The 25,322-nt window shown below is 43.8% G+C and overlaps 1 protein-coding gene across 17 annotated transcripts in view; it reads left to right on the forward strand.

Annotated features, from left to right (window-relative positions):
* The first annotated feature begins 14,022 nt into the window (after positions 1-14,022).
* The window catches only part of ncam1a (neural cell adhesion molecule 1a), a 90,239-nt gene continuing 78,939 nt past the window's right edge, over positions 14,023-25,322 (forward strand). For 3 of the 17 annotated variants that reach the window (XM_037270762.1, XM_037270764.1, XM_037270765.1), the window contains exon 1: positions 14,024-14,328. In XM_037270762.1, the coding sequence (XP_037126657.1) occupies positions 14,277-14,328 (52 nt within the window). In that variant the 5' untranslated portion in view covers positions 14,024-14,276. Of the gene's footprint in view, positions 14,329-25,322 lie in introns of all 17 variants that reach the window. The other 14 variants (XM_037270778.1, XM_037270773.1, XM_037270776.1 and 11 more) reach the window with 11 other exon arrangements.

Genomic DNA, 25,322 nt, shown 5'->3' on the forward strand with positions numbered 1-25,322 from the left:
CACTCCCCCACTCCCCTCCTCACTCACTGCCTGCCTGGCTGGTTTCCCCGCCTTCCCGTCTCTAGACTCCGCTAATAAGATGCGGGCAGAAGCACGGCTTCTTTGGGCACCCTCAATCGTTATGAGATATGACAGTTTTTTTCCAATTTATGGCCGTTTTGGAGCAGGGCCACTGATATGCAAAAAAAAAAAAAGGTCATTTTCAATATTGAAAGATGGGGAGTTCAATGAATATTTTGCAATGATGCTGCGCTAAAGACTTGGATCTGATATTTCTGCAGGTGCGCACTTCCAAGATCTGTTTGGCAATTGCGCACAGGTGCGCGCCCCCCCCCACCCCCCCTCGCTCATTGCACCCTCTAAGGGAAATAGGAAAAACGTCCTTATTAAAGGGGAAGTCACCTCAGGGATGTGTCTCAAGTCCCCTTCTCACACTCCCTCTGTTCTCCATTTACCTCATCAACACCTTTGTCCAATTTGCTGACAGCAACAAATTCTAGAACCCCAAATCTGGAAGAAAAAAAAAGAAAAGAAAAAAATTCAACCTTGCCACCTCCACAGTAAGAACTACAGACAACCCCCCCCCCCCTCCTCTTTGCAGTGCAACACAATGTAAATAATCACACTAGTATCATATCATAATTCAACATTCTCGCAAATGTGGTAAACATGACAAAGAAAAGAACTCAAGGAGCCACGCTCCAGCTTGCCCATTCCATCATGATGTGATCAACATTGCCATCTATTGGTCCTCTTCGTCACAATGCACAAGTCAAAGCAAAACCTTGTCCAGATGGTTGGCAGCAGAGGTACGAAAACTTGAAACAATGAACAGTCGAACGGCAATGAGCTCATTTCGATAAATATAGTGCCGGGCGGGGATTAAAACCGAGAGGAAACAGAAGATGCGAGCCGCCGCCACCAGGAGGAAACGTGTCCATGGGATTTTAGGAACAATGGCCGTGCTCACAGTGTTTCTACGGGGACAGTGTCTTTGTTTTTTTTTTCGGTGCATCCAAATCTTACAATATTTACTAAATTGCATACGGAAGGAGGCATTTGTTCCAGGGGAGGCCTTTATCTGTGTCTCCGGTTTTGCACAGGAGGCCCCAATCAGCCATTTTCGCATCGGAGCATCAGCGCTCGTAAGGAAGGTGCTCGTTCCGCCGTTGTGATCTACAAAAGCTCCCTTTGCCTGGTCCCGACTGGGGAAATTTCTATTTTTAAACATCTGCTTAACCGGCACCGGCATTTGCAAGAAAGTTGTTTGCGCGTCTGCTACACATGCGCCTGGAAGATAAGATTGCTATCATACGCATGGCGTCGTTTGAACCGTCGATGTCGCGGCGCTACGTTTGCGCATGAAAGGCGAGTCAGATAAAGCTATCCGTCTTTTATCTGACACGAGGAAGAAGGAAATGGGACGAGGTGGGGAGGCATTTATGGAATTGAAAATGGCCAAACAACCACTGATGTCATGAACTTTAATTATTTCTACAGCTGTATATATATATATATTTTTTAAAACATATAAAAACTAAATGTTCTGCTTTTCAAAAATCTTGATGCCTAAATTGTCCTCCAATCTTAAAATGAGTTGCACCTTCAGAAAAGTAGCGTTCCCTCATGTTGTCCTCTGTCGGCGGGTTCATTGACATTCCCGGCCGGCAGTTTATTGCAATTTCCTATGCAGGCCTTTGATGTGGTCCAGATTTAAAAATTCTGTTTGTGAAGCGTCCATACCTTTGGTCTTTCAAGAGCTTGGCATGATCGGAGGCTGACAAGCCAAAGCGATGACTACCTCCGCCTCACCCCCATCCCACCCCGCCCACCTGAAAAGAAAGGAGCCAGGGGTAACATGAGGAAGGCTCAGGAAATTCAAAGCTCTCATCGTAATGTTGGGCTGCCTGTTGCCAGGGCATTGATGAAAATAATAACGCATCTCCCCATCCTCAAAAAACACATCCGGGATTGAGATGTAATAAAAACAAAGTGAAAAACGGCACTTTTATTTTGGTTCAATTTTGATCCCAAAGACTTTTTTTTTTTTTTCTATGGTGATTTCAGGCTATTTCATGTAATTGCGTGAACACACCAAGCGCCAAATAGAAAGGACGCAATTCCTCGGAAAGTGGCGGGGTTCAAAAGATGTGCCAGTTTGAAGATTGGCGCTGTGAAGAGATTTCGGACGATTTATATGAAGATGACTTCATTCTGACACAGCAGCTACTCTAAAATAAATCAAAGTCAAAGTCTGCTTTATTATTATTATTTAGTATTAATATATATTCCACAACCAAGCAATCACTTCATTTCTTCGAAGTATTTTGCAAAATCAATCACCTTCTGACTGTTTAAAAAAAAAAGCTCAGCGCTACCGACCAGCTAGCTGTGCTTGTGTTTGAGCCCCAAATTGTAACTTGTTTACTCCAGATCAGAAGCTGATTTGCATGCATACTGCGAGCAAAATCAATAAGCAAGCCGAAAGATTTCATTAAGGCCCGACTTCCTCGCAAAAGCCGCGCTCATCCGGCAAGGTGTTGGGACCCCGTAGTCCATCACGGGCGGGAATTCAGAACATTATTATGAGTTCAGGGGTCACGTTGTACATGGCTGATCCCGTCTGTCGGGACTGCCTTTAATCTCTTTGTTTATTTATTTCTTTTTGGTGTGCTGATTGCATCGCTCCTCTTTTATTAGGTGCGCCGCTAGAGAGCGAGGAGCTTGATGTATACGCTATTAACATTAATTTTGTATTATATAGACTAACGCACAACCACGCGGTTGAGATCAATTAGTCGTGCGGTCGTCATGGGGACGTTGCTAATTTAAGTACACCTTAAGTCAGAAATGAAGTGCAGTAAGTGGCTGCAACCAGCAGGGGCGCACCTGCACATGGACCGAGGCACAACTGAGGGGCTAAAAGTCAAACTAAGAGCAAAGTATCTGAAGCATTTCAAAATAGTTCACGCAGCTATGTTGTAAATCAAAACATGAAAAACATTCAAAGTCAGCGCATGAGTGTTTGTGGTTTGTGTGAAACATTTCTGTTGCTTCTCATCCTCGTCCTTGACGGAGAAACCATAATTGAATATATGATTGTGTATAAATTGCATCATATTGCGAGACGTGTTTTCACTCAGGTCTTTTTTTTTTTTATGAGCGACCTTGTATGTGAAAACAGCTATTAAAATGTATATATGCGCATCTTTACCTACAACGAATGCAAAAGGGGGCCATTTAGATTATTTTTAAGGATCTTTCCAAGTGAAGAAGAAACTTCGTCCCCCCCCAAGTTTATCCTAGATGATAACACGAAGCATTTGCAATAGTCTAATAGCCGTGAAGCAAAACGAGACGTTCAGTTAGCTGGCACGGTTCCTCGAGAACGATTGTTCCCGCCTTTGGTGTGGGATTCCCTGGAATGTACCCGTTTTTTTTTCCTCACAGAAGAAGACTTCCAAATGATTATGAATAACACGTGCCAAGGAAAGGGGGGGGGGGGAGGTGATGGAGAGGTGAGCGCGTTTGTCGCAGTATTTCCGCCGAACGTGCGAAGCGACAACTTTCCAGGAGGATGCCGCCACAGTTGCATCATCTCGTGCGGCGGCGGCTCGAAAAGCTCCAAGCTTAAAAATGATTATGATCAGCTTCAATTTGCATACTTGGCATACGTCATCCGCAGACTAACGCACCTTGGAGGGATATTATATTGCAAGTAGTTTGCAAATATGTTGTCATTTCTTCCTACTAAAAAAGGCCATTTGAAAAATGAAAAAAAAATCCATTAGCACTAGCATAAATGCTAATCAATGACAGGCTCCACAATACTTGAACACTGCAATTAACATGTAGAGCACATGTTTAATAGTTCGGAATGTCCCAACAAAATATAAATGATTGTACGGCGGACATTTAAAATCCAAACGCTGTTCTGTCATTTACCGGCGTACTGACAATATGGCTGCCAAAATGCAAGAGAACAAGGCCAAGTGGCTAATTAGCCGGAATAACGCAAATGAATGAGAAGATTCTGTCGGGTTGAGAGCTAATTGAACATTTATATGATAGCAGCCGGTGCTCACCACGCAACACCTCCACAAGGACTGGAAGCTTTTTGTTACTTTGTCGTCGCTGCTATCAAGGCACAAGCTGATGATATTTACGGAGAATCAAAATGAATTACGAGAATCGAACGCTACCAAATAAGCCAAGCCGACAATTGCCTTTCTATGTATGTGTCAAATGCGCAGTCAAAAGCCCTTTCTCATTTAATAGTATTGCTTTGCCGCCATCTTGGTGAGTTGTTGAAGTGAGTTGAGAAGCTCAGCATGGTGAGGCACTTTGTAGAAGTACTCGCACATTTTCACAAGAGCGAGAGAACACTGTACAAGTAAAAGGTCATGTAAAGAACCCCAGTCTTTATATTATTTTCAAGTATGAATTCATCGTAGGCCCGCTTTTGCGTTATAATCCAGATGGCTAGCGTACACACGCCCGGTCGTGTGTGCAGAGCTTGTTAGCCGCTTGTTTACGAGCCTTCATTCTCTTCTCTCCGGAGCAGCCGCGAGCTGGCTTCCACCTCCTGCCCCCCTGCCTCCACCACCTCGCGGGGGCTTAGCCAGATTGAGTCAGGCGGCGGGTTATCTCGGATGTGCACAGCTTTGACATAATTGCCCCCCTCATGAGCTCGCCGCTGCCGTTATTTCACACACTGAAACTCGCAAGCGCCCGCGCACGTTACTAGCGCGGCCTCACTGCCTTGCCGCATGATTTGGTGCCAATTAGCTGCCTCTCCTGGTGACGCGGCGGCAACCTCCGAATTATGACTTGTTAGCTAATTTGTCGTCAGGTATGAAAAGGCGTGAATGTCAGGTTTTCTTTTCTTTCTTACAAAGATCGTTTCAGCAAGGCCCCGGCTGGGGTGTTGGCGCAGATAGCGATCATGCTAAGCCAGGTAAAGCTCTGACGCAATGTTTTCATTTCTCATGTCACCGTTTTGGCTCATCCGCCAATGCTCAGCTTTGCCGTAAAACTCAAATGTGTAACTTTTTGCGTCAGATTGACAGACGATTGCAATTTTCTGCCTATTCCTATCCAGAAATATCTCCACATAAAAGACAATAACATGTTGAGCACATCCATTAGTTATATCTTAATGCTAATCTTAATGCTAACGCTAACACGCAGTAATGTCTTGGGCAATGTCTTAAGCATGCGACTGTTGAAGCTGAAGATTTTGGAATACAAACAGTGCAGCAACACATTTAGACAGACAATGTTATTGAATTCAGTCATGTATTTTTTTTTTTATCTGCTGCAAAGAATAACTGTGCTGAGGAATGACATCTCCCGTTTTCATGAATACCCGTCCATATGTCTATCTTATATTTGTGGCCACAATAAGAAGTAAAATGGGCAATGGCTTGATGGTGATTTGTATTCTGTGCTTTTGGCATTGTTGTCTTGTTAAAGGCAGGAAAGGACAAATCACGGCCGGAATGTAACTTAAGGTGCAAAAAGAACAAACAGCGACTTTGACAAATGGTGTCAACTCGAGCATGTTCACCTCCTCGACTCACGGGCCGAGCGGAGGAAGCCTGATGCGGGCTTCTCTGGAGACTACGTGTCCTCCTTCGGTGCTGCCATGGAAGTCCTTCGCTGACACGTCGCTACTTTTTTGTCATTGATCATTGGTGCCAAGCAGGCCATTGCGTCGATTTCATCATGCTTGCTGCACTCGCCACAAAAAAAAAATGCGGTCGTCATACTGTATGCCGAGGACATGCCAGACTTTTTCAAGGCCGTGGAAGATATCACGAAAAACTTTTTTTGCTCGCCTGTTTTTCCTTTTTTTGTTTTCCTTAATCAGCTTTTCATAATGATCGCCACCTCAGATGAAAGTACATCATGAGTTGAACATCTTTCGGCCTGTAATATTAGCAGCTATTCAATCCATACAGGAGCATCACTATAAAAAAATGAGCTCATTAAAAGATGTACCGTCTTAAAAAAAAAAAAAATCCTCAGCATTAGTAGTATTCAACTCATTAGCTCCCTTTCAAATGCCTCCTTTCAATTGGAATAATAAAGCTTCATGTTAGATTTGGGCGGCGTCGGACCGATCAATCTGACGCCATTATGAGTCTGCTCACTTTACGGCGCGTCGATTGGACCGCTCGTATAAATTCAAGGCCGGCCGTTTTGCGCGACGAGCGTCAATGAATGTGTTTAATGCAAACACTATCTGTGCTTTTGTGTGATTACGCCTTGAAATGTTGAGTTTATGAATATTAGCAAACGAGGGGTGTAAATGTTTAACGCCTCTTGCTACGGCTTTAAAAGTTGCCGTCGAAGTAAAAAAAAAATAAAAAAATTTTAGTTATACTTTTCTTTCACACTCATTTAAAGACAAATTAACCACGATAAGGAAACTACATTTAAGGCAAACAACTCACACAGTCATAAAATAAGCTAAAGAAAAAGCACGAGTTCATTTCAACAGTCCCTAATCATTTGACCATTCCTCAGCTGAATGAGAAACAGCCATAAATATAAATGCTGACTTTTTCAAACTAATGCATATCGAAGCAGCGCCATTGTCGGCGGAGCCTATAACAAAGAGGGCCGCCTTTCCTTTTTTTTATGGAAGCGAAGCACCGCAGCGCTCAGAATTAAAAATGAATTCTCAATATGCATACATCTCTTTACAAGCACGCCGTGCGGCCCTAAAACTTCATTTGGAAATATTTGTCAGCGAAGGTTGGATTTTACGAGGACACGCCATTGTTGGGCTTCTCTAAGGAATTTCTCATTTTCTTTTGTCTTGGCAGCTGGGGATGAAAAGAAGTGCTCGCTTAGGAAAGAACCAACGGAATGGAAGACAAAACAAAGGCCGAGACAGGACTGTTGGGAAGCTGAGACAAGACGAAGACCGAGACCACCGGGACCGGGATGAGACCAAAACTTCTGGGAGTCAAGAGCGAGGCCGAGACGAGCCCAAGCCGACTCCGAGATGAGACAGAGACTTTTGGGAGTCGAGACCAATTCAAGACCGAGGTTGAGACGAGTCTAAGACCGAGACCGCCAGGATCGTGACCGAACCATGACTTTTGGGATTCAAGCCCGAGACAACTGAGGACTGAGACAAAATGGAGACCATAATCCAACACGAGTCCGCTTACCGTCACCGGAAGCCCGCCAATGTTCTCGCTTCACTTCTCGTGCGCTCGGAGGAAAGGAGTGCCTTTCTCTCTCTGTGTGTTGTCTTTGGGATTTTACTCCCGAGGGACCAATTGTGGGATCTGGAGACTGGAGTTCGCTGTCATAACACTCGTACTTCATCGACCCAAAGGTATTCAACACCAAAGACAAAAAAAAATTAAGCAGAAAGTTTGAGGCGGTTGTGAAGCCATGCTGGAACGAGGAAAGAATCTGTTCTAAAAAGAAATTCTTCTGGAAATACGGTAAAATAGAAAGTCTGAAAATGTTTTCAGGAGTTTCAGGTACTGGTTCCAGATAAATATTTAGTCACATCATGGCTGTTTGTCAAGAGTGGCTCAGGTGGGAATTTGTGTTTGTGATGACAAGCTTTCCTGATAGGTCGCCGCGGTTCAACGAACGCCACCTCTATTTTCACAAGTTCCGCCTGGCCGCACTCGTGGCCGCAAGCTGCGCTTATTTGCTCTGACACCGTGTTTTGCTTAGCCAGAATACAATGCGAGTTGCCCAAACATTGTTTGATCACAGGCATCATTTTGCTCCAAAGTCGTGTCCCTCCACATTAAACCTAAAAGCAGTATTTGTAACAGGATTGCACCATCTTGAGAAGGTGTCTTAATGACACTGGACCATGTATTAGGGCTCGGGACAAAAAAAAAGCCAGTTGGAAGCGGTTACCTCTTCAAAAGGACGCCGCATCACCCCGAGCGCCGCTAATCAACTTTCATGCTCTTGCGTCGCGCGTCTGAGCTTAGCAGCTAGCAAAGATTTGGCCCGTGGGAAGACGACAGTCATGTGTTCGCAGGGCAAACACATGGCTTTGTTTTTCGGTTTGCTTTTCCGGAATAAATGCCGGCTACAATTCCAGTCAATATCTTTATTGTGAAAAGCTAAGACTACCGTATTTTCCGCACTATAAGACGCACGTAAAAACCTCAAATTTTCTCAAAAGCCGACAGTGCGCCTTATGATCAGGTGCGCCTTATATATGGACCAATATTGAGCCACTACAGCAGGCGTGGTCCAAAGTCCGGCCCGCGGGCCAATGTATAAATCTTATATATGGACAAAGTTTTAAAATGGGCCATTCATTGAAGGTGCGCCTTATAATCCAGTGCGCCTTATATATGGACGTTTTAAAATGGGCCATTCATTGAAGGTGCACCTTATAGTGCGGAAAATACGTACATCTCGACACTCGGCAGGGCTTTCAAGCCAAAACCAAAGAACAAAAAAGTGATGTAATGGCACGTGCTTGCTATGAAAGCCGAGCGTGATATACGGCCTCCGACAAAACTTTGTTCACGCAGCTCAAAAGGTAGAACATGAGTGCCACCATTTGGTCTCTGCTTGAAATGTTCTGAATCGGAATTAGAGACAGTGCAGAAATGGCCTGTCACCACAACCTAACTAATTCCCAATCTTGTTATCACGTAAAAATTCAACTCCAGGCTCGGTTGTAAAGCGCACACACATCTGCGCTCCTGTCCGGGTTAGCTTTTAACAGCCTTCGCATGACTAACTCACCCTAATTACGCCTACAGTCATGATTTTTTTTTTGGCTAGTTCTTTTGCCTCTTTTTTACCTTTTACGTTCAAATTGGACTAGACCGGGTAGTCGTCGACGATAGAAAGCTAAGAGGTATTCTTTTCTCAATATACATTATTAGACAAATATAAGATCCCGGTTTGCATAACCACCAGTTTCTGACTATTTATTATGACAAGAACACAATGTTTGACTGGATGTTGGGTGAGCATCTTGACACTTACACCGACTTGCCCCGATAAATTTCTACTAATGTCATTTGAAAAAAATATATATCAGGCGCCCGACCGAGCAGAAGTTTAAACGTCTGCCTCGGAATCCTCTCTCGGGATGAAACCTAAACACTCTCATTTGCGTACGTTTCTTGTGGAGAGTGCAGCCAGAGAGAATGAGAAGCAAAGCGAGGCGAGGCGAGGCGAGGACCACTTTGGGGAGCATTTTAAATTAGCACTGTGTTTTATTTCCCGAGCTGCTCTGTTTAGCATTAAACGAAATCCAATCTCCGCTTAGACTGCAGCAAATTAGGCACAATTAATTTCTTTCTTGTTTTTTTTTCTTTTCTTTCTTCTTTTAGTGTGTCCCGGGTATTGGGATTAGTCCAAAGCACTTTCTACTCGACACATCCTCCGTTCACCGACGCTCGCTTTTAAGTATTCCAAAAGGCAAAGCGCAAATGTCAACATGAGAGTAAGGTTGAAGGGGATGAAATCTATCGGGCCCGAGGATTGAGACGAGTCGTTTGCTCGGAGCTTGGTGTCGCATTGCTAACTACAGTTTAGCGCCTGATCCCCGTTTTCGTCAAGAACAAGGTATCGGGATCAATAAAGTATTTATCCATCTGTGCTCACCTTGTATCCTTGGAAGTGCTTGATTTGCCAATGAAGGGTAACTTTGGATCTCTTCAGATTGTGGCTTTTCTCATCTTTCCAGTCCTTGCGAGATGACCTGGAAGTGGAAAGAAAATCTTAGATTTCCAAACATTTAGCATCCTTACAAACCACTGTGAAAATTTCCCGACTCTTCGCTCGAGAGATTCCACTCTAGAGACTTCCCGCAACGTCATTTAGGGAAAGTGGAGTGGACTTCATTTCCGAGCCTTCCTCTACTTGAAAAGAAGCAGCTTTTCATCTTGCCTTGACCTGATAATGTTTTCCTCAAGATGGTTTAAAGGTCAGGAGATCTGACTTGTTTGCAAAAGGTTCGTGCACGGTTTGGTCCATGGCTTGGGAGGTTAAGGTGGGCCTGGCTGGATGTCAAAGCTGGTTCCCCTCGAGGGCCCGATTCTAACCTTCTTAATGTATACGGGTAGCTTGACTTCAGAGTGTTCCAACTGGTACTTAAAGTACAGCCAGCGTCAAACGTGTAACGCCCAGGGGACCCAATCCACATCTCGTGTCAGCGCTTTACCCAAGGGAACTGATTAAGCTTCTGACTTTGTTGCCCGGGAAACCGAAGATGTGGGAGAAAATGCCAATCCCACACAGGAAGGACCCCGTGGCTGGGATTCTTCTTGCCGGGATGAAAAGTTTAGGGGGAAAATTCCCAAGTGGCCGGCCGGCGTTGCTATTTTGTGTTTGTTTAAAGGTTGAGGCGCTTCATTTGCTTGAACCCCATTACGATGGCTAATCAATTTCAGGGTACCGTGTTTTCCGCACTATAAGGCGCACTTAAAAACCTCCAATTTTCTCAAAAGCCAACAGTGCGCCTTATAATCAGGTGCGCTTTATATATGGACCAATATTGAGCCACTACAGCAGGCGTGTCCAAAGTCCGGCCCGCGGGCCAAATGTATATATCTTACATGTGGACAAAGTTTTAAAATGGGCCATTCATTGAAGGTGCGCCTTATAATCCGGTGCCATTTACGTATATATGGACAAAGTTTTAAAATGGGCCATTCATTGAAGGTGCACCTTTTAATCCGGTGCGCCTTATAGTGCGGAAAATACGGTATTTCAGAGAACATTGCGTGCGTCTTTTTATTTTTTCTAAGGGTATTTTAAGTTTCGCTTTGGTTTAAGGGGATCATTTTAGCGCATCCGTATGTACGACCCCGGTGACGGCTCATGGCTCAATGTCGCTGACACAAATTGGTTCCAAATACCAATGGGGGGGATATACGGGAACAAAGGGACTCATTTTATGACGCCATTTCAAGCCGTTGATGATTTGGAGCAGTCCAATCCCCAAGAAAGAACAATGAACTATTTATTCCAAAGCCTGAAATCACTTCTTGACCATGTCAGCAGTCAACTTACCGCAGTGTGTGGTCAAGAAATTGAAAATCTATCTAGTTTTCTTTACTTCTTGTATTTTGAATTATAAATAACTCTGGGTCAGAAATATCTTTGCTCAAATAAAATTTCACAGCTGTCCGTGATGCATCAAACCGAAAGGAGCTTTGTGCATCAAAACGTCGTCCCTGCGAGACGGTTAACAAGTCATAAGGATTTATTGGCGGCCAGGTGCGAGAAAGCGCCGTTATTGGATGCCTGGGAGTAGCAAATGAAACGAGACTGGGCGAGTAACTTATAGTCCCCGCTGCCGAAGACATAAATGCACATTATGATCTGACAGTCGGGAGCATGGCGGGCGGGCATCATTTTAAATAAGAAGCTCTGATACGCTATTCTGTGGCGTAGAACGCGTCTTGGCCCTGGCACGTCTTGGGATCTTGTTATGAAGCACCTATGACGAAGGGGCATGCCGACGTGGAGACAAACTTGTTTGAGCTTGTTGTGTTCATTAGCCATTGCCATCACGCAAAATCTTGTCCAAGGAATTCAGACTTTGACTTTTTGCTCCTTCTTAACATTGGATTGGATTTACTGCTGACCGTTTGACCTCATTATAGTGAAGCATTTTATCAACTAATGCATGCACTGTTTTCTAATTTGACCACTCTGGCCAATTCTGCCATCTGCATCCATACTAAATATGCACAAAGAGCTCAAACAACCTCCTTTGCGAAAAGAGCAATCCGTTTCCATTCACGACCGAGAAGACAAAGCGCGGAGAGTCCTGAAAGCGCCACGCATCCAGGCTCGTGTCGTTTTAATTAGCCGTCCGCCGGGCAGGTTGGAGACACGTCACACGTGAAGCGAGACTCCCTCGGAGGCGGTTAGTTGTTAGCGACGGCGGCCCGTTTGGGTTTTCTTCTTCCCCCCTTTTGAGTCACGCCTGGCAAAGTGAATGTAATTAACCTCTGGGGAGCAGGATGGGAGGCAAGAGGCTCAAGCCCCTGATATCCAGCCTGGTGGCCTGAATAGTGAGGAAGTCACTTAGTGGGTGCAGTGGATTTCTGTGATAGCACGCGGACAAAGCCACAAAAAGACAATCTAATAGCCAATGCCTTCTGTAGAACCTCAGAAGTGCTCTGAATCTGTAATACAACATCAAATTCATTGCAGTCAGCGTTGCGAGCCCCCCCTATTGTTCTTATCACCTGAAATTGAGCCTTAGGAGCCACCGTACATTTGATAATTTAAACAAATGATAACATTGGGAACATTGATTTGAATTATTTCATATTAAACAAAATAACATATTGCTGCTTGATTATTAATGGTGGCATACTGAATGTATCCATGCAAGAAAAGTTGCTAGCTCATTGAAAAATGTAGTTGCAGCTGGACCACAGCTCCCCCAAGCGGTCACCACATACCTTTGAAATAAAGCCCGCCTGTATGAATTATTAGAATAAATACGAGATTATCCAAAACGAGGATATACAATATGTGCCTGTATGTCCATATTTTTAAATGGGCCCTAATCTTTTGAATTGTTTGCAACTCTTTCAATCATATATTACTGTTGCCTAATCCGTTCATATTACAGCAGAACAAAAAAATTAAACCACAGATAGAAAACCTTGTCCTGTACTGCTATCTAGAGGCATGATAAAAAACAACACCACCAACCAAGGACAAAAGAGACCCTCAAATGAAATTTGTCCCGCCCAAAAGTAAAACTTCAGATGTTCTATGAAGGTTTTTCCAAGTAATTAATGTCAGTATATGCCAGCATCTTTAAAATATTTAAATATATAAATAATAAATATAATAAATAAAAATAAAATAATAATAATAATAATAATAATAACAATAATAATAATAATAATATAAAAAACAAACAATGGACATTAAAACTCAAGCTTTTTTTTTTTTTTTTAACAGGATTTGAAGGCAACCTCAAGCGAAACTGCATTGTCTTCGTTCGTCCTCTAGAAGGCGCCAGTGCTATTCATTGCCGGTGAGTGACCAGCCTGAAAGGAAACAGCTGTCTCCTCCTTTCCAAACATTTGTAAACAGTGATCATTCAGCTCAATAAACACTCATCTAATCAAAGCGAAACGTTGCACTCGAGGTATTCACTGAGTCAAACTTTCAAAATGTTTGCAGCAAAGCTAAACGCTGGACACTACTGTCAAAGTGAAGTAAAAGTTCAAACATTGCATGAAAGTGTGAATTAGCGCAACAATTTTAGTGGCCAAGAGTTTCAAAGTGGCCTTGGCGGAAATTAAGGAATACAAGTGCTGGCTAATTAAGTGTTGTGCGTTATGCATTTGGTCGATTTTTTTTTAATTCTGATCAAATAATGCATTTTAGCTCTTCCCCAACCCTCTCAAAACTCACCTGGTAGTTTCCCTGGAATGTTTGAAATATTGGACATTCATATTGAAAGTCCCAACCACAATGTCCGTCATTAAACGGGAAGTCGAGCATTTGGAGTGAAGTTTATAAGGGCATGTCTTTTTTATACTGCCCTCGGGTGGCCAAAGCGTGCACACCAGGACCATCGAACTGAAGCCAAAAATTTGACAAATGTTTTCATTTTTGACATCTAAATCAACTACATTATCTTTTAAAAGATCAATATTATAGAGTGTTGCATAAGTGTTTTTTTTTATTTGAAGTTTTGAAATCTATTTTGTTGATTATATTTTATTATTACATTTTCCTTGGAGATGCCCCCTACCAATCAAATAATCAATTTTACACATATTGACATGTAAATTCTTCCTAATTACTAAATTACAACTTTGTGCTCTTGAGCGCCTCCCGTGTCGCTCCTGAACCGCAAACGGCAGTTTGCGTGAGCTCATAATCGAATTAACGGACCGTCTGCTGTCTCCTCCGCCTGCTCCGCGCACTACTTTATCAAGCGCCTCCTCCTCCTTCTCCTCCATCCTCCCTCCCCTCCTCCGTGCAATTGCATGTTGTGCAAGCGAGGGGCCACCGGGCGGAGTAATCGCGTTGGTATCAATTGAGCGCGTGAACGTGCGTGTGTTAGTGCGCGCGCGCGCGTGTGTGTGAGTGCTTCGGCTGCTGCTGCTGCTGCTGCCGCTGCTGCTGCTGCTGCCGCCGCTGCCGCTGCCGCTGCTTGTCACTCATTGTTGCGCGCACACGGGCAGCGACAAGGAGCACAGAGCGAAAGCCGCCCGCTGGCTGTTGTTGTTTACCAGTTTTTTCTAAAACCAGGAGAATATCACGAGTCCATCTTAAAGATGCTTCAAATAAGGGACATCCTCTGGGGATTCCTCTACATCGCCTGCGCAGGTGAGCTTTTTATTCTTATTATTTTTAATTGAGGTGCTGGTGCAGCATCCTCCGGAGCCACCGGCGGCCAACCGGAGGCGCGTTACCCGTCGGAGACGCGCTCGCACCAAAAGTTGCGAGGATTGAAATGAAACGTGGCAGCTTGGAATCAGTCTATCGGGCTCAAACTTGCTTTTATAGATAAATGTAGGCTCTTGGGGTTGCTGGCGCATCACCCCCTTCGCACAATTCCATTCCAAGCTGCTTTTTTTTTTTTCTTCTCCACTCTGACGTGTCAAATGCAGCATGGTGCATGGTGCACATGTTCAAAAGTTGTTTTTTCCACCTTGACTAAAAACTGTCTGGACTGTTCCTTTTTTTGTCTGTTTCCGTATTTTGTAGCTTATTTTATTTCAACACATTTCTGCGGTTGTCTCTTCCCATGTGTGGATGGGAAAGAGGTTTCTAGTTGAGAGTCCAGACAGAACCAACTGTGCTGTTTAACTCCGGTTGGAGACTGCTGAATAGTCATCGGCGTGTATACATAGCTTCCAATCCCGAGGCTCCTGTGGTTAGGGGGAGCCTTTTTTTAACCCCCCCCCCCCCAAGCCCACAAGCGCCTCAAACCTCCTCCACCTCCCCCTTACATCTGTCCTCCAGTTCTATAGGCGACCCCAAGTGTAGTTTGGAGGGCTCCCAGGGGCCTTTGGAGAGAGGAAGAATAGTTGATTTACGAGACGTCCGCCTGGTTACAAAGAGTAAAGTTAGGCATTGTCGGCACACGGTTCTGTTTCTCTTCATACGCCAACTGTTATATTTAGCCCATGTGTGCTGTCAGAAGCTGAAACCTGCAGGTTGACCAGCACTACAGCGTCGGATGAAATATTTACTGGCAAATTAGTCGATATTTTATAGCAAAAATGTGTATTTTTAGCACGGTATTTGCTGTTGATGTGTTTCCACTGGCAACTTGCAAGCATTCCGGTACCACATCTGGTCGCTCGTGGGTCAAGTAGATTTGTCATTGAAATGACAGCAATAACCATATTGCTAATGGGGTTAGCTTATAATAATAATTCAATACATTTTTATAGCGCTTTTCAAAAAACCCAGACGTATGTATGAATGAATATGGATACATATAACACATACTATGTACATACACATATTGGTATATCTGCATTCATATCCCAAAGTATATTCATTAATTACAGCACAGGTGTCAAACTCAAGGCCCGGGGGCCAGATACGGCCCACCACATCATTTTATGTGGCCCGCAAAAGACAATTGTTCGTCAAATTCGTGTGTCAGTACTAGAATTGCAAATTGTCTTCACTTTTAATAACTTTTTTTAAATATTTGACCAGTTTCTACTCGTCTGATTTGAAAACGAGTTATTTGTCAGTTTGTTTGTAGCTTTTTAACTGTATATAATATGAGGTGCTCATACATTTTATTGGGGTTGACAGTCAGAATGACCTCCGAAAGAAGCTATGACTACAATGCGGCCCGTGAAAAAACGAGTTTGACACCCCTGAATTACAGTCACATCTTAATTAAACAATTTTATAATTACCGTAACATAAATACAAATTTCTCTTAGCTGGTGCACATTAGCATTAAACTAAGGGATTCTCGTGATTATATGGTTTTCATCGTGGTTCTGGGTTCTTAAATATTCTCACTGTACAACAATTATTTGTGTTTGTTTTAGTTATGGGATTGAGGTAGTAAGCCCTTAAGTGGAAGTTGGAGTCAATTGTTGATTAGAGTTGAAAAGCCGCTTGAGGCGCTAACCTCTGCACCTTCCGTAGGCTACTGTTGTTGCGTGGGGTGGGATGAATAATGTACGCTAACCTCGCGCTCATGCGGCTTAGCGATATTCTTCCTACTTACAAATACAGTACGGCTTTTACAGGGGGGAATAATAAACAGCTTGAAGCGAGCACACTATACCTCTTTTTAGGAGGAATATTCATGAGCTTCACAACGTTTTAGAATTGACACTACTAAAAATATACATTCAGACATGTTTTTTTGCTGTCTTTAGTTTGTATCCCATGTTTTGAGGCCGGTGGCTTTGAACCACTTTTATTTATTAGCAGATCGATCAGCTCGGCTAGCGTGTCCTTTCTACACTCTGGTCGACGATATTGCGTTGCTTGGGATCTTTCAGAGCTATTTTAAGAAAGTCGCCGCAGTGCACGTAGGCTCATAAAGAAAAACAGTGAAAAGAAGCAAGAGGAAGATAATTAGATATCTGTGAGGTGATGGCGCTCTGTTGCGGCAGGCAAAGAAAGTCAAAGAAATTGATCGCATTATTTGATAGGCCGGGGTGTATTAAAAAGGCTAATGGTGGTATTACTTAGGAGAACGCTGAGCAACTTAATTGGCTTCATTGATTTCCGGTTCCTGTTTCGGTTCAGTGGTAATTAAATTTTGAGGTTGCTGAAATGACACTCAAGATAATGTACTGTATATTCACCCCAAAAAAGAAAGTCAATGCTGTTTGAGTGTCTTGACAGCATCCTGATTTCATTTTTTGTGATGTGTTGCATCACGCTGCATTTGCTTCCAGTCAAATTAGCTGAATTGACGATTAGCCACAATTTGACAAGGGCTTTCCTGTTTTGCCAGCAAATCAAAAACAATAAAGTTGATTTCGCTTCGACGAGTCGAACAAAATTGAAAATGCGGTCTTGTGTCGTGACCGGCTCTCCCTCTCTGGCTTGTGGTATTGTTGCGATTAAATGATGAGCTTTCAATTTGTCATGTCTCGGATGATTTCAGACTTCTTTGAAAAGGACTTGACTTCCATTCTGGGCGTTTTCATGTCTGAATTGTATAACTGATGAGGCAGAGAAACAAGTCCTTGTTGGCCCTAGAATGTAGTTTAATTTGAGAAAAAAAAACACATTTTCATATTTCGCCGGCGTCCAACAGGGTGCTATGTGAAACCCCTTGCTGTTTCACAAATTGCTATCACAAATCTGTTTACAGTCCTAGCTCGGCCCGCGTCAATGCCGACATTATTGCCCGTGTGAAAAATCACATTGCATTAATTTGCTTCAGTGAGAAACGATGTGTCAACTCGGCAGGATCCAGAACGTGAGAGATCTCCGCTAAATAAACATCAAATTAACAGCGCAGGCAGTCTAATATCGTTTCGTGTTTGTACTCTCTTTTCTATACTTTGTTCAAATTGGGCCACTCGAGCTCAAGTCGAGGCAAACATCATTTAGCAGAACAGCATCGGATCTTAATTGTTCCCACTCATCCGCAAAAAAGACGAGAACACAGTGAAAGTTGCTAAAGAAATTGTACAACTGCTAAATGGCAAACACATGTGACTTTAAACTACCGTGCGGTTGTTGCGTTCAAAGCCGCTATGAAAATCATATGGGCTATTTTTGAACCAAGGGGAACGGAGGGAAAAAAAGGCAGCCAAACAAGAGGAAAATTATAAGGTCCCGCTCAGAATAAATAGGAGCCTCTGGAACTTTGTCACTGCACCATCTGCGTGTAAAAGTGACACGATGAACACGCTTTTGCATCTCGCTATCAGAACATAATAAAGTTTTTGGGACGGAGGAAATACGACTGCTCAAAAATCCTCTTTGGATCCATGAAATTTTTCATTTTTATTACATTTTTTTATATCCACTTGTAAGGAAATAGCACTTCATAACATTGTATGTCATAAAAACATAAATAACAATTAACACAAATGTGAAGTTTTTGCATCATGATTTAACGCCGCACTTCTTCTACTATTATTTTAGTACTACTATGACTCAGTAAGATGTTGCAATATCAGTCATTGTGGTAGAAGATAAAGAATATATGCCTGTGAGTGTTGAACTAATGTTAGCATATCAATGGCATTTTCCATTATAATGTTAGCATTAAGCTAGCGGGGCGTTCTTAAGATAGTGTTCTATTTTGTTGTTGTTGTTGCTGTAGCTCATCTTAACAGGCGAAACAAATGTGCCAGTAATGTGTTCCAATACTTTTTGCTCACACAGTTTCAGAAATAAAAGCACTTCTTGTCTAATATTTATCATTCAATGTCTGAGCAAGTATAAAGGAAGTGGTCTGGCTGTTCCAAAACTGCATATCAGCAAACACAGTTCGGTCCGAAGCTAAATAATGCCTTCATTCTTCATCAATGCTCAGCGTATTTTTTCACACTGAATTCGTTAGTGTACCATTCATATTTGACAGTCGCTCGCTCTATTTCATCTCCTGCCACTGTTAGTCGGCGATGGGCCGGCCTTCTGCATATTAATAAGTGCGTGAATGGAGCCGTGAGCCATTTGCATTGTGGGAGCGCTATTGAAAAGTGAATGTGGGGGAAGAAGGAGCACAAAATTGATACCAAAAAGCCTCCCAGCCCGGTCTCATATGCAGAGCATTACTTCCACAGTATGAACACTATATTGAGACTCATTTTTAGGAAGAGGAAAGGACTTTCAATGTGGGTTCCGATGATGTCAAAAACACGTGCAGTCTGTATTTCAACCTATGTCGGTGGTTTACGTCTCATTAAACGTAGAGTAATTCCTAGTTCTAATTTGTACTTTATGTGCTCTTGTCGTTTAATCTTGATAAGTGCCAAGATTATGGTCCATCCTGGAAAGGACTGCGGCAAAACCACTCCGCATACGGCGGGGGGGGAAAAAAAATGAGACTCTATAGTGACAGTAAACTCCACTCACAAACTCATCTTCTCAGTGCGGCAGTAATATTAGTCTTTCTTTACTCACAATTATCCTCTTTGCAATTGGATTATTTTCATTTATAGATGCCACAAATAATTATAATGATAACACATTTTAACATCATGCTAACTTTCCAGAGTCTCTTTAATGTTGGAGCAACAAGCCATTAGCATTACGGCGGGTGTGTGTGATTGCTTCTCAAGATGGTGTCGCGATTGAGAGCCTTAGATTATCTTGTCAAGTAATCCCCAGTAATGCCTTTGCTTTGTTTTGTTTTTGCTTGCTTCCAGTGAATACGGGTTATAAAAAATAAAAAAAAGAGTTGCGGTCAATTAACGGGTTTGCTCCCTAACCAACACCACTTACAGATACGGCGTAGCGTTTCCACTCACCGCAGTGGTCCCACTTACTATTTACCAGCTGCAGAAATCAATTTTGCAATATCATTGTACAAAAGGTAGATTTGAATTTCTTTGTCAGCCAATCAGAAGCAACGTTTACGTGTTGATGATTGGCTGAGGTTAGAGTCCTTTTCTAGTGCAAGCCAATTAGAAGCAGTGTGGCAGGTGTTGTTAACGAGAAGGTAAAGGCCAACGCTTGCACAGGAGCGTTTGTGTACGTGCAAGAATGAAGAAATATGAGAGAAAACACAGCGCTGCAGTGCCAACCTGCACCAAAATAAACAATTAGCAGCCTTAACATCCAAGAGAACCAAAAACTAATGAAGAATCAAAAGTTCCACCTTGCATTTGGTCTCAGGGGGAACTTGACAAAGTGGCAGCCGATGCCGAGGACATACGATTGACACCGGGTGAGTTGAACATTTTCAAAGCACAAGTTGCCCAGTTGCCATGCAAACGGATGTGCTCACTGTCCTGCTTGAAAATTTGAATCATCTGACATATAAATTGCACAAAAATGAGCTTGTTTGGACAGCAAAGTAGTTGTGATTAAATCAAGACTAGCTGTTTGGTGGTGAATGAAAACAAAACCCAAAGTGGGCTCAACAAAATGCACTCCAGTAAGTTCTGAAAACTAAACAGTCCAGTTTTCCCAACCGTCGGCTGACCTCGGCACCTTCCAAACAAGCACCGGTTAATGATTTTATCGACCAAGTCCAAGGACTGGCTCTTTGGCTCCGAGATGAGCCGTCGCCGCGCCTTTGTACCTTTTTTCTTAACCGCCTCCTGACCCCTTGCTATGACTCACCATCATGATGTAATGCCCAGCAACCACGGGGGGGTGGGGGGGGGATCAGTCTGCTGAAATTACCCCCCGGGTCTTAAAACGCCTCAGTCTTTGTGTTGCAGATCCCCCCTCGCTCTAAACGGGTGGACTAAAATGCTGCGAGATGCACCAACTGGTTGTTTGCTGTTCTGAATTGGCAACGTGAGCACATTCTTGAGGCGAGCATCCTCTGTGGCCCCGCCGGTCTTTTTCCAAGACCGGAAAGGCACCACGGGGTCATGTGGCACGAATTTTGCCTTTCTCGCATCTTAAATTTCTCCAGCAGAAAGTTTCTTTCTGACTTCATGATATATTTGGTGGTTATTGTCCAAATGAGTAGTTTCGGCTCCCTTTCGGTATTGCCCTATCCAATAAATTCAGGTTCCTTGTCTGATATGTGATACTTTGCAAATAATTGTCAAAAATATTTTTTTTTCCTTTCCCTTGTAAAGGACATCTCCTCGTGCACTATCCTTTGTTTTAGCACAAAGATAAGAAAGCAGAAACCGGTTGTTCCGTCTCTGATATTGTGTTATCACTTATCTGTGAGACAAAGCAAGATGTCTATGTTCGGGAGCGACGCCAGTGGCACGAGCGAGATGATAATTGTCTGTTCATGTGACCTCTGGAATTTTTTTCCCTCTCGCTTGGCTCAAACTAAAAATATTTTCAGGTCTTTTTCAGTTCAGTCCCAAATTTTTGAGGTTTCCAAAAATGGAAATGAGATAATAAAGCTAGCAGTCCCGGCTTGTGTTGTAGTGTGACATTACGTGAACGCTGTCACCGGTGGGAAGGAGATAAAACGCGGCCGGGAGACGTTTTATTTGACAGGCTCTGAGGACCTTTTCCATCAAAACGTCGTGTCAGTCGTCATCTAATTAGTCGGTAGCATCCGATATGAGAAGCCTGGAAATGTGTGGTGATGAGGTCACGCCGTTGGAAATAATCGTGTTATTGGCTGGCAACAGAGTCTCCGTGATGGGAAGCACATGGCCCACAGAAAATATTTCAAGTTGCTGTTTCATGCAAGAAAACATGTCGTCTAGTAGCAGAATCCAAAATTAGTAATATCCCACATCACCCTCAGATTTTTTCTTCTTAATGTTTTCCAAACTTTCCCGAGGTACAGTGAGAACCCAACCTATTGATTTTTATTTTTTATGAAAGTCTGGCACACTAAAAAGGTCAGATTTTTAGGTGGTATCAATTGCCGACGCACAACCCATCTTCAAATCATCAGGGACTATTGATTTTTTTTTTTTTTGGTGTGCATCCTCATATGTCAGGGTGTCGAGGTTAAATATTCAATGAAGCACATGTTCCCTTTTAAATGCTCAAGCTGTCGCACTTTCAAAACGATTATTTTCCAATGGATACCAACGTCACTGTTTGTAAAGCCACTTAGAAAAATCCAGTCCAGGTTTTGCCCCAAATCACTTGGGATAGGTTCCATCTTCCTGTGATTCTGAGCAGAATTGAAAATGAATCGAAAATGTCAATCCACCCTTCATGATGTGTTCAGGGTCTGTCTGTTGCGTTTGATGGGTTGTCATTTCTAAGACTTTGACTGTTTGAGGTGCAGCGCACACACCACCCCGGGGGAGAAAGCAAATGGGCCGTGAGCTGGGCCTTGAATAAAGGTGCCTGGCCTGACTCCTTGTCAGGACACAATGTGGAGTGTTGTCAAGGGGGCTGTGCGCCAAGCGCTGGATTTATGGCTTTCTTTTCACTCGCGTGCTCTTTTCCGAGATCAAGCGCAAACTGTCCTCTAGAGGAAAACCGGCAAATAGAGTCCAGTTCCAAATTTCCTCCTGAACCGTTGAGACATTGATTTATTCCAATAGATTTTTTTGTCTTTACCCATCCTACAGGCTAAAATGAGAAGCAGCAAATCAAAGGAATTGACTATTCACGTTCACGTTAGGCTCTGCAACAAATCTGCATTGATGGCCCTTAAAGGGGAACGATGTTGCCGCTACAAAATGCTAATGTCTTATTTCCCGGTTATTTATCGACGTTAATGCGTTTTTTTTTTTTATATGGAGCCACCCTGTCTAAAATCCAATGCAATTGTTGTGAGTGATATGCAGAAAGATGTTCCTATTAATATGCATGACTGAATGAAGGACTGAGCGTCATCTGTGCGTCGCCTAATTTGTGTTTTTCACTTTTGCGGCAATGGCGAGAGAAGGCTCCGAAAATAGCGAGACTTTTTTTTTTTTTTTTAGGGGGGGTGCTACCGCTGATGTAAATGCATGAGCAGCTGTTGCCCCGCTGAAAGTTTAATAGGGTTGCAGCACAAGTAGCTTGGCTAAATTGGCGCGCCATCAATCAGGAGCGACGGCTTGCTTTGGGAAAAATTGCCGTAATTGCGCAGGCAGAGCGAGCGTAAAAGACGTGTCGACGTGCCACCCGACTTATTGCTGGCGTTTGTTAATCGAGCGTGGAAAGACTGGTTTTATTTTACGAAGTCAATGAAAGAGGCCGAACGAAGTTCACTCTTCGGTGCTCTGATTTTAGTCTGTTAGCTGTCGAGAAAAATCAAACAGTCCAACAGATTTGTGTCAACATCATGCATTATGAACAAGCTGCTCACTCCCGAATGGATACAAAAACAAAAAGAATCTTTGTGCGTAAATTTGCCAGCAATTTGCCACGGGTTACACTTTGATTCCGGTTTAACTTTCCTGGAGCGTGGCCGGGGCTCCTAGCTCTGTGTGAAATGCCCGATAGTTATTCCGCTCGACTCAGCTTGGCGTTGCCAAGCTGGCAGCGGTGCCATAGTAACCTCCCGTGGCTTTGGCCTGCTCCCATTTCCTCGGGAAGGCTCTGATCATTTTTGAATCACCTGCTTGTTTTTGGTTCAAATAGGTAGTACATCAAAATGGCTCTCGGTCACTTTGAAAATTGAAGAGGAAGCAACCCGGGAGCATTGGCTCAATATTTTTTTATTTTGCACCGACAAAAGATAGACCTATATAGGTTATTTAGTTGCATGTGTATGTCTAGTTTGGGAATGTTAGCTACACGGGAGGCGGCGGGTCCGGCGAGACGGCGAAGCTGCTGAGAAAGACCCGGTTGTTAGTCCCGCCATGCATGAGGCCACTCGCATTTGGATACAGTGGAGGCTGTCATGGGCAGCTTCCCCAAAGCATCCGCTCATTAGGGAGCGCATCTTGCTTTTGTGTGCCAACTTTAATGAGCTTTGCATTCAAACATGTCTGAGCTGCAAAGCTCGTTTGGCTTCGAGTCTTTCCTTGCCACCCTACCTGGCCGATTCCTTTGAATCTTTGTGTGGCCAACAATCTCAGGACACCGTTTATTTGTTGACACGGAGCAGCTTAATGAGTTCATTTGCCGAGATGGCTCCTCTTACTTGCCAATGGCTTTCCTGTCTTGAGGGGGGAACCTCAAATGCCAGCTTCCTCTTGGAGATAGCAGAGAGAGAGAGAGAGCGGCCTCGAAAAAAAATCAAACACCCGTCGGGTTAATAGGCGAGAGCTTGGGCAACCCGACGTTCCTTTTTAAAGCACGTCCAGTCGCGGCCTCTCCGCGTGAGTCGAGGAAAGAACTTCACAACGATATTTGGCTCCTTTAATCGCCGTCTGACTTCAACCAGGTTAAACGGAGATATCTTTGGCGAGAGGAGATATTTCCTTTTAAGATCTAAAATGTCCACTTTGTGTTGTAACTAAATGAGTCCAAAGATCATTTTTTCGGCTTTTGTAAAATGATAACCACAACTCAATAACGGCAAGGCGATGCTCGGCGGTGCTCGGTGTGCCTTTCATCCAATCGGCCCCAGTTTTAAAGTTATCTCATTAAAAGTGAGCGGCGCCGGAAAATGGGATGTCAGGGCGTGCTCGTTGGGCCGGCCGTGGTTCCTGTAACACGATCCTCGAGGGTGAGGGGGTATCTCCGCAATGACATTCCGTTTCTGGGCAACCGGGCGGCAGCTGTGCATATTTTGGTGTCAGCGGGGGGGAGGCCACTCACACAACTCTGTTTGAACAAAGTGGCCATTTTTTGTTGGATGATGTCATGTGACATCCTTTTCTCTTACCACATTTGATCTGAAGCGGGCGACTTCACTCTCGATTATCGGTGACTGACATGATTTAGTTCCAACTCCCAAAAAAAGTTTGTCGTTAGCCTTTAGAGGATCCGCACGCCTGAATTCCTTTCTCCACTTAGATGGCTAATAAGTAATCCGTGTAGCAGCACACTAATGAGATACGGCGCCCATCGATTGGTAATGAGAAGAAAATACTTATGGCCAATTATCAACAGGCATGTTTATGCGGGAACATCTTCAAAAGGGATCTCATTCTAATCCGCTCCTTAAAAGCTGACGTCTAATTTGCTTCCGACCTGCGTAGCCGCTGCTCTCCAGGAGATATTCCGGCGCCGTCGTGTTTGCAGGAAATATATTGTATATCATCGGAGGACATCTCGGGAGTCATTAGTTGTAGACTTGCTTGCGCACTCCAGAGTAGACACGAGGGGGGAGGGGGTGGATGCTCTCGACCGGTGTGGCCTCATTAATCACTCTCCTCTCCTCTTCTCGCCGCTAACTGCAGTGCCTCCTTTTGTCTGCTTTTGTTCGTCGGCTTCGGAGGCCGCGAAGTTCATTTGGCGTTGACGGCGGCACGACAAAAATGTCACCGGCTGCTTTTGGGCAGGCTTATCTTGTCTAAATTGAGATTCCATTAACCTACATACAGCGAGTTGCAAAAATATTCCTTCTTAATGGAACTTGGGGGACTCGATCCATCTCTGTAAGACAAAGTTGGTAGGTTGACCCGCCGGGACGCCAGACGTGGCACGGATCCCACGTTCCGGATGGTGAACAATGAAATTCTTATCGCGGAATTGAAAAGGTTGCGGCAAAAATGAAGTCGACAGCGGAGCCCTCCTCCATTAGACTCGGGTAGGCAACGGCACCAATTACACTGTCGCCGGTGATCACGCAACTCATAAACAAAAGCCAATTAGCTAAGAAGGGGACGGGGGTAGACGGAATTGATGGAGTGGACGCCGCTTCCGTCCTCGGAGGGACGTCGCAG

The sequence above is a fragment of the Syngnathus acus genome, chromosome 14 (genome assembly GCF_901709675.1).
Source record: "Syngnathus acus chromosome 14, fSynAcu1.2, whole genome shotgun sequence".
Taxonomy (NCBI): Eukaryota; Metazoa; Chordata; class Actinopteri; order Syngnathiformes; family Syngnathidae; genus Syngnathus; species Syngnathus acus.